Raw genomic sequence first — 13,963 nt, forward strand, 5'->3', positions numbered from 1 at the left:
GGAAAGCCCAATCCAGCAAGTCTTGTTCAAAAAAGAAGTTCATATTATTTTTAATGAGTTTTCTCACGTGAGGAAAGAGCGCACAAAATTACTACTGTATGACAAAGCGCAAAAGAAGATGCTGAGCCATGATAAATGAGAAACTTAAAAAAAATTACCAAAACTCAAGTGGTGTCCCAGGGATATAATTGAAGGAGGAAGAAAAGATTTTCCATTATTTATTTTTAGCCCTTTTTTTTTTCCCCCTCTTTTTAAATGAAGGCTGAAGCAGATTAACACAAAAGAACACGACTGAATGTCTGTTGATGCTTTATGTCCTCAAATTTTGCAACCAAATTTGCCAGGAGACAGAAGGCTTAAAACATTAACGTCCCCACAGGATGCCTGCAGCTCCCAGAGTCACTTGCCTCATCCTTTCTGACACTTGCTGAGCAGCTAAATGCTCTGCTATGCCACCAAACAAAAACAGCTAAGAGAAAGTAGCCATGAAGCCACTCAAAACCCTCTCTTGTGCACAGATGACAAGCCAAACAGGCAGAAAAGGGACAGGGAGCTGCTGATGGTATTGAGTGTATAATCAGGCACATAAACTTTATATGAGGATTATGAAAGTACTGCACTTCATCTGAAAGGCTCACAGTCATAAAAAGTTATTCTGCTGTTCATAGAAATAGTATTATTTCCTGTTCTAAAGAGTTCTGGCCTTGATTTAATATATGTTTAATTGTGAAACCAAGAGCCACTTTCTATTACAGTTATGCACATAGAATTTCTAGTGTATAGTTTGGCTTGTGTAAAAAGTATTTTGCTAATTCAGAACCTTAATTTTTAATTTCTGTCAGTACATCTCAGTATCTTATTCAGACTCTCCACATTCACTTCTGCAACCTTACAAAAGGAACACAGAGAAGCCCAGCAACTGTTTTGAGATTCATTTACAGAAAATACTCAAATCTTTCTCTACATACATAGTTTATAGCTCAGAGTATATGTGTAATTTATCCTTTATTTCTTTAATTCAACTGCAACCCATGGAAAATAATTTCAACATTATCAATTTAAATTCATATTTGCACATATCATAGTTTAAAAAAAAGAAAAAGCATTCCTCCAATTCACGAGCCATATGAAGCTAAAGCTTTTTTATAAAGAAGTATATTTATATAAACATTAGATGGATAGAATACTGCCATAAACATTCATAGAAAGCCTTTCAAGCTTTTTCTCCCATCAAAAAATATTAATCTAAGTAAACCAAGTGGTTTCCCTTTAAAATTAAAATGTTCATACTCAAATTCTACCTCAAATAGCAAAACCACCTCACATTGCAATTAACAATATATTATGATGCGAGAGGAACCTTCAACATTCACGTTTTGTTATTCATTAATGTAATATTCCCTGTCTCACATCAAACAGTAGAAAAGCACTCAGATAATCTTTACGTACTTTCTTAACAAGACAAATAAATCCTATATGACACAGAGAAATACTTACCTTAAAAGTCACTGTTGCCTTTGTACAGTAAAACCCAATTGAAATAATAGGATCCTTGAGGGACTGAGATTTCTGCTGATATAGCATCGTTCCATCATCAATTCCACTAGAAGCATTCTCTTCATCATCGTAACTCACAATAGCAGGAACAAAAGACCAAGCCCAAGAAACCCATCCTTGTTGCTGGTCATCGTCTTGATGTAAATAAGGATCTTGATTAATATACTGTGTTGGATATTGCATTACTGAGCTTGTTTCATCATCTGTGCCTTTTAAAACAAAAATGAAGTCAAATTTCCAACCAACCATGTTTGAAAATTAATTTACTATACTCAAAATTACAGTATGTGAAATTTATCTAGGACAATATTCCACATATCATTCACTGATGTTTGGTTTATAAAGACAGAAAATAAGTAGAAATTTTAAATTTCTGAATATAAGTTTCTAAACACTTGTTTGGTTCATCAACGTTTTCCTCCAAAAAATATTAAGGATGTTTGCAATAGTTTTATTACCATACATTTGCAGCGAGACCAGAATTTGTCACCTATATCACACACTTTCAAAACTTCTTCCACTGAAGCTCTTCTGAAGTTGCAAATTAAACCCTACTAAATAACGATATCTTACAATCTTGTAGTTTTCAACTTTAAAATGAAATAAAAAAGTATTTCAATTGCAAAAGCCATAATAAGGAAAATGTAAACACAATACAGATACAAAAATTAAGGTTGAAAACCTCTTTTCTTTAAAAGTCATCTTTTCAAGTATTCAAAGATACAGGTCTATCTACACTCAAAAAAAGCTGGTATACCACCTGCGAGTCAAAAAAACCAAGTGTTGGTCTTCTGTGAAAAAATATTAGCGATAGCATACAGAACAAAACAAGGATTTCCCCAAAGATACAAGTCTAAGATTCATGATCCAAATGGGTAACACTGTGCATGTACAAACAGCACAATTAGCTTAGCCTATCTGGCTTCATCACCACTCTTACAGGACTCCTGAGGGGTATTAACTGCTTCAGAATTACCATACGCAGTACAGGATGCAGAACTGTTCCCACAAGGGAACAATATTGAATGTATTATTTCAATGAGAATGGAAATAGGCATATTTAATTTCTACTTACTTATTTTTAAACTCAGAGGACCCACTCTTACAAGTTTTAGAGCTTTTAGTCTTTAGTCTAATTATTTATACACTTGCACAATGGGAGAAAGTATAAGAAAAAACACTCATGAGAATTCTCTGCACATGCTTGGAGGCGAGGATACCTCCCTCCCACAAGGGCAATGCAAGCTTCCTTCCTGTTCTCTTTACAAAACAGTGTCAGAGATCAAATTTTAATCCAAATGTAAATATTGAAACATAGGAAATACAGAAGAGGTGCACATAAAGTCTTGGAAATGGCCAAGAGGCAGAACTATCAGATGTAGAAGGAAAAAGAATTGATATGGAGCATGACTTGAGTAGTTTAGCATAGACTGTTGTTGGCAAGCACAGAAGAAATGGTGGAAGGTCTGCCAAAAGAGAAAAAAAAATCTGGATGTGTAGGACCTGGGTCACACGTAACATTTGGTCTACATAGCGATAAACTTCAGCCATCATTTAGCAAACCTCTGCTGCAGTATGTGTACACACAGAGACAACAGTAAAAGATGCCAAATAATAGTTTGGTTTATAATATTTATTAGTATTTTAGAAGTCATTAAAATAAGACAGAACAGCAGCCAGACTAAAATGGTGGTATCTGTACACTGTGAGACAGAAGACAGAAAAAGAGGAAGATACACCTATCTTCTATCACTAAATTAAAACTACTACAACCATTATGTAATCAACAGTCAAACTGTGGGACAAGTGTACATCAGCCTAGCAAGCAACCCACAACATCCTCTAAACACTTCAAAGCATAAATATAATGTAAATTCCTTTATGACAAGTAATGCACGAAGGGGAGTATGTACTTTGGAAACACAAAGCCTCTTTGGTTTTAACTAACTACACTAACCACTGTATCAACTGCAAACATAGGATAGTGAAATATAATGATAAAACCCCTATGTTTTACATACATGAGTTTGTTAAAGGACAAAATGCTCCAACTCATGCTTCTACATCCACTCTTGCTAGCTACCCATAGCTGAGATCACACTGGAACAGTCTTGCTTCATAGTGTAGGGCAGTGATTCCAGTTAAGAAATACATTTTATATAGATTACGAGATTGCAGTGTGACTGCATCTCACTGTTTCCATGTTCAAATCAAGTTTGATCTTCAGAAATTCACTACCATTTCTTTTAAAGGGTTTGAGATACTTATCTAGGAGTCTGGAAACTGGTATCTCTCACCATAAGTCTGGAACTAACCCAGTAAAAAATTACTCTCTTTGTATTTATTTATTTTCCTGCCTGTATTAGTTTTCAGCCAGGTAAGGCTTATCCACCTTAGTTTGTGGCTACATAAATACAAGTGCTGGCACTCGGGGAAGAGGGAGTGAATGCACCACCATCCCTGCTGGCAATAGCATAAATTTTCATCTGGTTGAATCAACCATGAAACTGCATAAATGAAACTTGGTAAGTACTTCAAGAACACAGATGTAGATGTTCATTCTTGTATCATTAAATAATGTAGATATTAAAATTCATTTCCTCATCCATATTTTACCCGCTATAAGCTAAAGAAGCTACTGCAAACTTGCAGCAAAGACGACATTATCATTAATTATGAATAAAAAACTTAGGGAATAAATCATGTTAAAAAAAAAAGAAAAGAAATCTGAAAGGAACAAGAGTTATCTGGCTGATAACAACAGTTTTGGTGCTGACCTTGAGAATGCAATAGCCCTTAAATTTGTCCTTGCAGCATGAACTGTCCTTGGAGAATCTCAAATGTAATAACACACGTGCTTTCAGAGTAATAAATATTTTCTGTACGACTTTCCTTTGCACTTATTTATTATATAAGAAATGCACAGAAATGACTAATGTACAGAAAAAAAACGAGTTCAATGCTTGTAAAAGTTCCCCCAATATATTTATACTATTCAGTGGCTGTGTTGCCAAACTGAATTTTATTCAGTTCATTTTGGATCTATTACCATAGAAAGACAATAAACTGATTGCCACAAGATAACTCATAATATTTACTATGCTAGTAGCTTAAATTTTTTCATAATTAACTAGTTTACTTCATGGTACATATTAAAAAACAGTGGCTCATGATCTATTACACATGCATTACACTAGCACAGCAATATCAATGAAGGAGAGTACACATAACTGGAAATTATAACAACACCAGCAGAAACTAAAATCCTATGTACCAAACTCTAGTCTGAAAGATATTCTGCATCTCCTTTTAAAAGTAAATGCACCCCCAACACATTCTAGTTGAAGATCTGATGCCATCATAATTGTAGCACGAAAACAATATCAGAACAAAGTCTAATGCTCAAGTGACAGTACTTTTACACATTTAAGAGGTATCACACTTATTTTGTACAAGACAACCCACTACAGTGATTCAGGTAGGCAGGAATTAGTACTGCAAAAAAGTAAGACTTAAAGGTTTCTTCTTATTTCTGCATCAAGAACATCATCTTCCTTCAACTCAAACCTCTGGATCCTACTAGACCAGAATACGCTCCTACCTTACAGAAAAACATAAATCAAGGGCAGAAATCAGAACTCCCTTTTACTGCTGAGTTGCACAATCCACTGGATATGAAATGTGACTCTAACATACAAAAGTTTCAGGTTCAGCTCTGGAGAATCCCCTTTTTCATGGTATGTGCCTCCATCTATTAAACAAACTTCCCCAAGCTTTTACTCCTAGTCTACCTGACTTGTCTTACTGTAAATTGAAACTACCCTAGTGAAGAACTGATGGATAAGGAGGGAGAGAATGAATCACCTTCCAAATTCATTAATAAAATTCCAAATAAAGAGTGATGCCACAACAATTCTGAAGTGCTGAAATAACACCAATAATTATTCTAAAGTGCTCCCCATGATATTACTTGGGGTTGCTAATCAATTATTTTAAAATTCTAATTATTTAAACAATGTCCCAACCTCAATACATTAGGAGCAGATGTATGAGTTAGTTAAGGGTGAGCTACAAGACAAGTGGCAGTGATTTTAAAACACCAGAACCAGGATAAGAGGTAGGACATTTATTTTCTATTTTAATGTCAAAGGAGCCTAAATAGTGTGAAATATCACAACAAAAGGGCAAGTACCTCCGGGTTGAGGTACAAATCACACGACAATTAATCTCAAAGTGGTATGTAAGTGCAGATACCCAACAGGGAGAGGAGGGTGTTAGTTGTCTGACAATGCCAATCCAAAAAGTGTTTTTATTTCATATCCCGCCTACAAGTTCAAGCACAATAATTAGAAATACACCTTGATCACTGGAAGCATTAAAAAAAAAAAATGCTTGCATTCTGCCATCTACATTAAGCCACTTTTAAAGTCAGCATCAGAAAACCTGCCCTGATATTTAAGCTTTTACGTAATAAGTGAAAACAAAAGGTCAACCTGTGACTCATGCCTTTCAGCTTTTTGGGGTCTCTACTTAAGAAGGAGTATTAATGTTTTTCAAGAAATAAGAAAATGGCAAGACAACATAAAATAGATGTTTAAAAGGCATTCATAAAAATCTAGTTCTCCACAAAAAGGTTATATTTCCTAAAACAATAAAAATATTTAATGTAAGAAAATTTAATCTCCCCAATTTAGGAACTTTACAATTTGGGAAGATTTAATCTTTACTCATTTTTTTTTACTTTGGTACTTATTTTAACTGCTGCTCATTTAACTGATGTTAACAGATGTAAGCCATTCTATATGCCTAAATGTGTATTCCAAATCAATGAAATCTGGCCATCTCCATACAATGAGCTCGATACTCATCCTCAGCATGTGGGATTTCAGCAACCAGTTACAATGCACTATTATAGATGCCTACAACAAAGTTACTCACTGCCACATTGGCTGTTAGACAGCTACGCAATGCACTGACCCCACAAGTCCCATTCCACAGGTGTCTGTCTACGTTGCATTTTTACAGTCTGTTGAAATATGAATTGTAAGTATACCTATTGTTCCTTGGGAGGATACCAAAGTATATAGGCAAGGAAGAAGCTCCAATAACGGAGCTGGATGACTGGAGGGGAAAAAAAAAAAAAGACTGGGGGGTTTACAGCACAGGTCATTTACCCCACAAAACACATGAAAAAGAGCTGAAGGTATTATGTACCCTGGTACAAAGATTGTATGTATATCTCCATCTCTTTAACCCTCAAGAGAAGACAGGCAAAAAGTGCAGAGACAAGAAAAATACACAGGAAAGTGTAATTTGGCACACAGCCTTTTATCCTGACATCACTTCAGTCAAACTGAGGATCATTTTCTCCACTGTTTAGGAATAACTCTCCTCTACCCAAACTCTTTAACACAGTGCACAGCTGCTTTTCCTCAGTCAAGTGCGGATAAACAAATCTATTTCAGTTCTCCCATTTTTATCCTAATAGAACATTGCAGAGTCAATTCCTTCTCCAACAACTAATGCTCACCTAGAATTTCTTGCTGTCACAAATTATTTGCACCTGGTTTTCTCAGTCAACTCAAATCTCATATTCAGCCCAAAGCTGGCAATATATTAAACTCATTCTCTTGATCTGCTTTTAGTTCCCTTGGTATCCCAGAAAATTCCCCACGCTACTGTTCTTACCACCAAGTTTTCAATAAGGAGTACTTCAGCCCATTAGAAATTTGAGTTTTATGGGATCTATGCAACATTTTGTTCTGTTTAGTGTTGTAAAAGTGTTAACTACTCGCATTCACAAAGGCCTTCTTTATTTTTGTTTAGTTTTTTGAAAGTAAAGATCACAACAGGGTCAGTGTGCTTTACAAATATTAGAAAATTTCACAATATTCCTTTGGGATGGAAAGGTACTGTTATTATTGCCATTTTACACCTGGGAAACATGCTTCATATGTTGGAATCACATCTGCCATGGATTTCATTTCATTAAAAAAAAAAAACAACCTTTTATAATACAGAATCTCAAGAGAATCATTCAGAGGAGGCAGAACTGTTAAAACCACTCTCAGAAGCTCAGTAGCTCATACTGCTCATGATTCCAGCTTCTCACATCTGTCCCAAGCTTCTTGCTCAGCATCTCCCAATATCATCGTGCAGATCCATCTCAGCTGTCTGCCCGCCTGCCCTGCACCCCTCCTTCAGCCATGCAACTTTTCATTTCTAGTCTACTGTTTGTATTTCTTCGCCCAGTAAGTGCCAGACCTCCTCTGCTTGAGCTTTTCTGTTTTTCAAACCTCTCAGATCATTCTTTACTTAACCAGCTCTAGTATTTCAGTCTTAGATCATCAACCTCAGCAACTCCATCCAACTAAATTCCAGCTCCCCCTTACATCCTGGCTTCTTGTCCTCTTTCATGCCTAAATTGTTTTCATTTCTAGTTACATTAGCCAATTTTTTCCACCACAACCCAAAAGCTTATTCTCAAGTCCCAGCCCGCCACAACTACAACTGCTGGTTCTGCCATAGGCTCTTGTCCAAACCCTTCTCACTTTTGTATCTCTCTGCACTGAAATAAATCCATTTCCTCTTTTCCACTAGTACAGTCAGATATCCAAGCCCACAATTCAAGCAGCCCCTCACAACCCCTCAGAAGCAAAAGCTTCTGAGCCCCAGCTCTGAGCGGGAGCAAGGTCCAGTATCTATGCAGTACTAAGTGAATTTACATACCAAACTAAAGCGAGTTTCTACCTGTATTTCTGACCTGTAATTTTACCAGTGTATTTTGAATGTTTTCAGCTTAACAGAATTTCAGCAGACTTTACTCAGGCAGCCCTGCTGCCAAATCTCAAGGTCTTGGTCTTATGTTTGGGTATACAAGAACAAACAAACTGCTGCTGGAATATTCTTAGACATGAATAGGTGACTGATTTTATTATGTCAACAACAACATAATAAAAATAAGTTCCATCCAAAAGACTAAGAATTAGTGATAACTGAACCCAGTAAATTCTTTAAACTGAAAGTGTGGGGACTGCTTACTAATAAATACTGGGTTAAACTGTTTAATGAATCTTCAGAACCCTTTCAAAGAGTTATAAAAATATAATCTATAAAGGAGGTCTGTACATTATTAAACCATAAAGAATTTAGGCACAATTCCAGTGGAATTAGCTTTGGATTTCATGAAGCATTACTCTTGGAAAAAAAAAAATGTAGCTAATATAGCTCAGCAGATAATACATGTCATTTATTATTGTACTTGATTACATATTTTTTCTGAAAATAGTAGCACATTCGAAGTTTCCTCAGAAAAGTTCAAATCTGTGGTTGGAAATTTGGATGACAGATGCACTATGAAGCGCTAAAAAAGTGGGGTTTTTTTCCTTCTCAGACACAGATATAATTTGAAGTCAGAAGGAAAAAAAAAGTAAACTCACAAACTGATGGTATGGGTAACCTGGTTAATGTCAATTTGGCACTCCTGCTTAACTGCACTGAACGAGAGCAAAAAAATCATTAGATATTTAAAAGTTTTATTTATGTGTGTGTACATGCATGTGCACACGTGTGTGTACATATGCCTACATACATACTAAACTCTCTGCAGGAAATGAGCTTAAATGGTACGAAGTAAAACAGTTGGTAACAGTTTTAGCCTGTAAGTGGCAAAATACTTTGCAGTGAAGATAGAAATGGACTTCTAGAACTGTTTGTACAGCTCTGGCTTGGCCACCCAACAATTGCCATCTGGTTTGTGTTCTGAAGGAGATAGTTCTGTCAAATAGATATGATCATATGTTTAAGTACAATGACAATGTTTGAGCACAGCGCAGCTGAACAAAAATTGCATAGGAAATCACAGATTTCCTCCTTGGTAGTTCTTGTCATTGCAACCTTAGTCTGATTTCTGACCCTTCTGACAACTCTTATATACATCAGTGTGAAGTAACGTGATATTATTTCGTCTTTAGGCTTTATTTTATGAAAAATTAGGAAGTCACATTCACAGTTGTTCAAAAAAAGAATGCAAATGAGATTTACAGACAGCGACTGCAGTTTAACATTCCTGAGGACATACATTAGAAATAAGGAGGACAAGAGATGCATTGCCAAAGATTTTACTCATATTTGGACATAAGAATCTCAAATTCCATTCCAGATGCAGAAAAGACTGAGAACTTGTAGGCAGATGCCTTTTGTTTTAACCTTAATCTTTGCTTAAACTAGATTTCTGTTTCACCACCCATCTCACACCCTAATCAAAAGAAGCCAACCAAACAAAACCCGCATACCTCTCCTATCTGACTTCCATCCTCTTCCACAGTTACAGCTGTTCATCCCAGTTTTCTCGTTACCCAGCTAATCTTTGTCTCCAATCCTTAGATGTTTTCATCTGAAACTCACTGCCTACCAGTCCCAGGTGTTCTCATATTGACTCATATGATTTCTCTATTCTTTCAACATCTTTCCTATATTCAAATGGCCCTACTTGCCTTAATAGCTCTAGGAACCCAGCTACAACAAGCAACTCTAAATACATCATAATTCTCTGTGGCATGAAAACTTGGCCAAATTTGGGTGAACTCTGATGGGAATGAAAGATAGATATTCACGGTACAAAGACAACCCTCTGTCTGAAAGCAAGGGTAATGCAACTCTTCACAGAAAAGTTCTTCACCCTTTCTCCTGCAAATAGTACAATTAAAACATTGGTTAGATGCAAGGGGTTATTAAAACACATACTAATGATTTTTCTAAAAACTGTATGCTTTTTAGGTCTCAGGAGAAAATTAAGTTAACATTTTCAGAATATTAATTAAGTACTTCTAATCACGTCTTGTGTAACAAACTCCACATTTCTTTTAAGGCAAATAGTTTCTAGTGCAGAAAACTATTTGAGCTTTAGAGAAAATACAAGAGAACTATTTACAGACTTCTTATTTATTTGCTCAGTTCCACGTAGCAGGAGCATGACAAAGAATTCTACATCTGGCATGACAGTGAAACTGTTATCTATGCCAACCAACACTGAAGGCTATATCTTGGCAAAAAATTTTCCACTGCTGTCATTTTTCCAATAATGTATTTATTTATCTGAAACCAGAGAAGACAGCAATACAGGATCAAAAAAAAATTATAAACTTCTTATGTAAACTAAAATAGTGTATTTCTTAAACAGAACAAAATGAATTAATTTAATAGTTTACAAAGTTTCAAACTGTTGTAATACTATAAACATAAGCATAGCTTAAGAGTGCCGCGTCACATTCACATTAAATTCCAAGAATTTTCTAGAAGTTATCATGCTCTTTGCTGTGTGGTAAATATCTCTTCCTACTCCCCCAGATCCAAATTCAACCTTGGAAAGATATCCAAAACTTATGTCTTGAGGAGATTAAAATTAAAACACAAATCTCTAAATAAGTTCCCTGTTCTGACAAGTAAATTAACTTCTGCTCTACAAAAGCATAACACCAAGAAAACTCAGAATTCGGAATGACAGTCCATCCTCCGTCTTCTCTTTTATTTAGTGCCTGATACATTACAAAAACTTCAGATTCAAGTTTGGATGTTCAAGATTATGACATTCCCGATTAAATGACTAAAAAAAGGGTATGATGTAAGTCAACATGACTGCTAGACTCTGGAATGTTCTGTGTTTATATTTTACAGAGAAGTGAATAAACAGGAAAGTATTTAAGTTCTAATGTCTACTTAGAAATTTCATTTCCCTTAGATTTTAATATAAACTAAGCACCTATATGTCTTTCTTACGCTGCTGCAAATTCCTAACAACTCACCTAACATAAAACCTCAACACTCAAATACATGACATGTCTACAACTAGAAAAAAATAAAAATACAGTAGCAAAGTTGGTAGCTGCTAGCAAAGCCACATAAAACTGAGGCTGAAATGAAAGGTTCACAGCTCAAAATGCACCTCTGTTGTAACCCTAGCAATATTTGGGAAGCAGCAGATGGGAAGCCATCACACAAAGGTAAAGAGAATTCACACCTCATCAGTGCAATGCTCCTCAAAAGATCATGTCACAGTAAGTTACCATGAAAGATATGTAGAAGAGGGGATACATGTTATATGAAAATAAAAAGCAGAGGAGACTAGATAGTGTAAAAGGACAGAATTACTGAAAACACACAGTGCAAAGTAATACTTTACTGTTTAGAACAAATGCTGATATATCTATTCTCAGTAACAAGTTTCAAAGAAAGATGGAAAAACACATCACTTTGAAACTGGCAGCAGCCACATTTGAACTAAATAGGAGAGAAAAGTCAAGGTTGCCTTAGGACAGGTGCCCTGTTGCACGATATAGTGACAGATAAATCCAAAGTATCCTACTGTGTCACAACTCCTAAAATGGTCTTTTTTATATAAAGTTTAACTCAGTTTAGTCAGGATCATCACAATACTTTTCAGAACATAAGATGAAAAAGATGTTAGAGCACTGTATACTTACCCAGCACAATGAACCGCCTCTAAAAAATTGCAGACTGCTGAGATACTTTGCAATGACTAGCCTTGGCCATTTATATTTGTAAAAAGCGAATAAATTAACATTTTTAACATTTACTTTTAAAAATTAAAAATTGTATTTACCTGTGATATTTCCCAACATATCTTTAGTGTGGCAAATTAAATCTTCGCTTTCCCCATCTTTGAAGTTGCCTATTTCTCCATAATAAAGAGCAATCCCAAGTTGCATTATACGTATAAACATAGGAAGCTGCTGATCAGAGATCGAAAGTTTCAAACTTTCAACTAATGTGTGAATCTATAACATGAAAGAGAACAAAAGCAAACAATAACAAAGCTCTGTCACCATGAAAACCAACATTTAAACCATACAATTCCACATTCATTTTGTATGTGCTTTCTAATTTCTAAAAACAAAAGCTGCAATACAACACAAGGCAAAGGGCTGCAAACAATGACTGTCAAAAACACACTTTTTGGGTTGCTACACAAGAGATCTTCAGGTTGAAAAGTCAAATGTAATGCATTTTGCATATATATATATATTTTTTTTTTTTTAACAATTCTTGCTGAAGAAATTTCTAAAACTGAAGTCAAAAGTTTAATCAGATGCACTTATGTGTTTTCATTATAGAGATTCATAGAAGTCTCTGCAGGCTAAAGAAAACCTAGACATACTGGTTTTAATATACGAGGTCCTTCATTTTGACTCTTTCCCACTCCCAACATTGTTGCAAGTGGACAAGTAATGGGGCGGGCAAAGGATTCATTCCAACTGAATGGCAGAAAACCAGCTTCTCTGGATATTCCAGTTCAAACATGCAATCAAGCAGTTTTCTCTAAACGAAAGCAAGCTTTGCAAAGACTGTAATTACTAGGATGAAAAATTATCCTTTAAATATTTTAGCTATTTTATTCAATACCTCAGGATATTTTTATGTGATCATGCTATAAAGACAAAAACAGACTTGATAAGAAAGCTACCTTTCATTAAAATAAGACCTGCATAAAATAAAATTATTGTAATAAAATTACTGTCTGCAACAGTAGACATATTTCTAGCTCCAGGTCCAGTTTCTAAATGTTGTGGGTGAAAATAATGGAAATGGAAAGTAACTACACATCAGCATTGCCCTTAACGCAACCAATTCAAGAAACATGAAAAATTACTTTGTGAACAGTACTGCACATCCATGGGCACGTAAAAATACAGTAGTAAAATAAATATTTGTATAAAAATATTCTAATATACTAATAAGACTTCACTAATAAATTTATATGAGTAAATTAATAAAGCCACAGCCTTAGTCATACAGAATGAGTGACAACATAGTATCAGCCATTTATACAGACTAGAGGGAAGATTTTAGGTATCAGAATCCTGCTATTTATTTAAAAGTCTCTGAAAGAAAACAGCATGTAAAATCCTAAGATACATTTTGGAAATTAAAAATAAATCCTTCAATACCATTTTTTCAAGGTCAGTTGATTAAAAATTGTCAATAATAAATCTTTTCTGTGCAGATGAACAACAGGAAAGATAAGGAGATAAAAACTGTCTTAAGATTTGGAAGAAAAAATAAAAAATATTATTTTGCTAGAAGGCCTTTTAAAAGTCACACAAGGGGCACATCATAGTGGAGGACAGGAACACTAGGTAGCACTGTAGGCAATGAATGTAATTATACAGTGGCTTATTAAAAACTGTTAAACTCCTGAACTTTTTGTATGGTACTACCCTCCCATCATGATCCTGCTCTTACATTGCCAGTGGATCTCATCTGCCCCTCAGTAAGGTGACTCATCTCACTAAAACTGGCAGAAAACTGTTTATTTCTTCTTGTCCAGTTAGCTTTCTGTCAACAGAGTTGACTTAGATGACTGACAGGTCAGACAAATGTCAGTGCT

At 35.3% G+C, this 13,963-nt stretch overlaps 1 protein-coding gene across 9 annotated transcripts in view; it reads right to left on the minus strand.

Annotated features, from left to right (window-relative positions):
* VPS13B (vacuolar protein sorting 13 homolog B) overlaps window positions 1-13,963 on the minus strand; it is a 489,796-nt gene that overhangs the window by 414,754 nt on the left and 61,079 nt on the right. For all 9 annotated transcript variants that reach the window (XM_072852126.1, XM_072852122.1, XM_072852127.1 and 6 more), the window contains 2 exons: window positions 12,179-12,353; window positions 1,498-1,766 (listed from right to left, as the gene is read on the minus strand). In XM_072852126.1, coding sequence (XP_072708227.1) covers window positions 1,498-1,766; window positions 12,179-12,353 — 444 coding nt within the window. The remainder of the gene's footprint in view (window positions 1-1,497; window positions 1,767-12,178; window positions 12,354-13,963) is intronic.

This window comes from Ciconia boyciana, chromosome 2 (assembly GCF_034638445.1).
Source record: "Ciconia boyciana chromosome 2, ASM3463844v1, whole genome shotgun sequence".
Lineage (NCBI taxonomy): Eukaryota > Metazoa > Chordata > Aves > Ciconiiformes > Ciconiidae > Ciconia > Ciconia boyciana.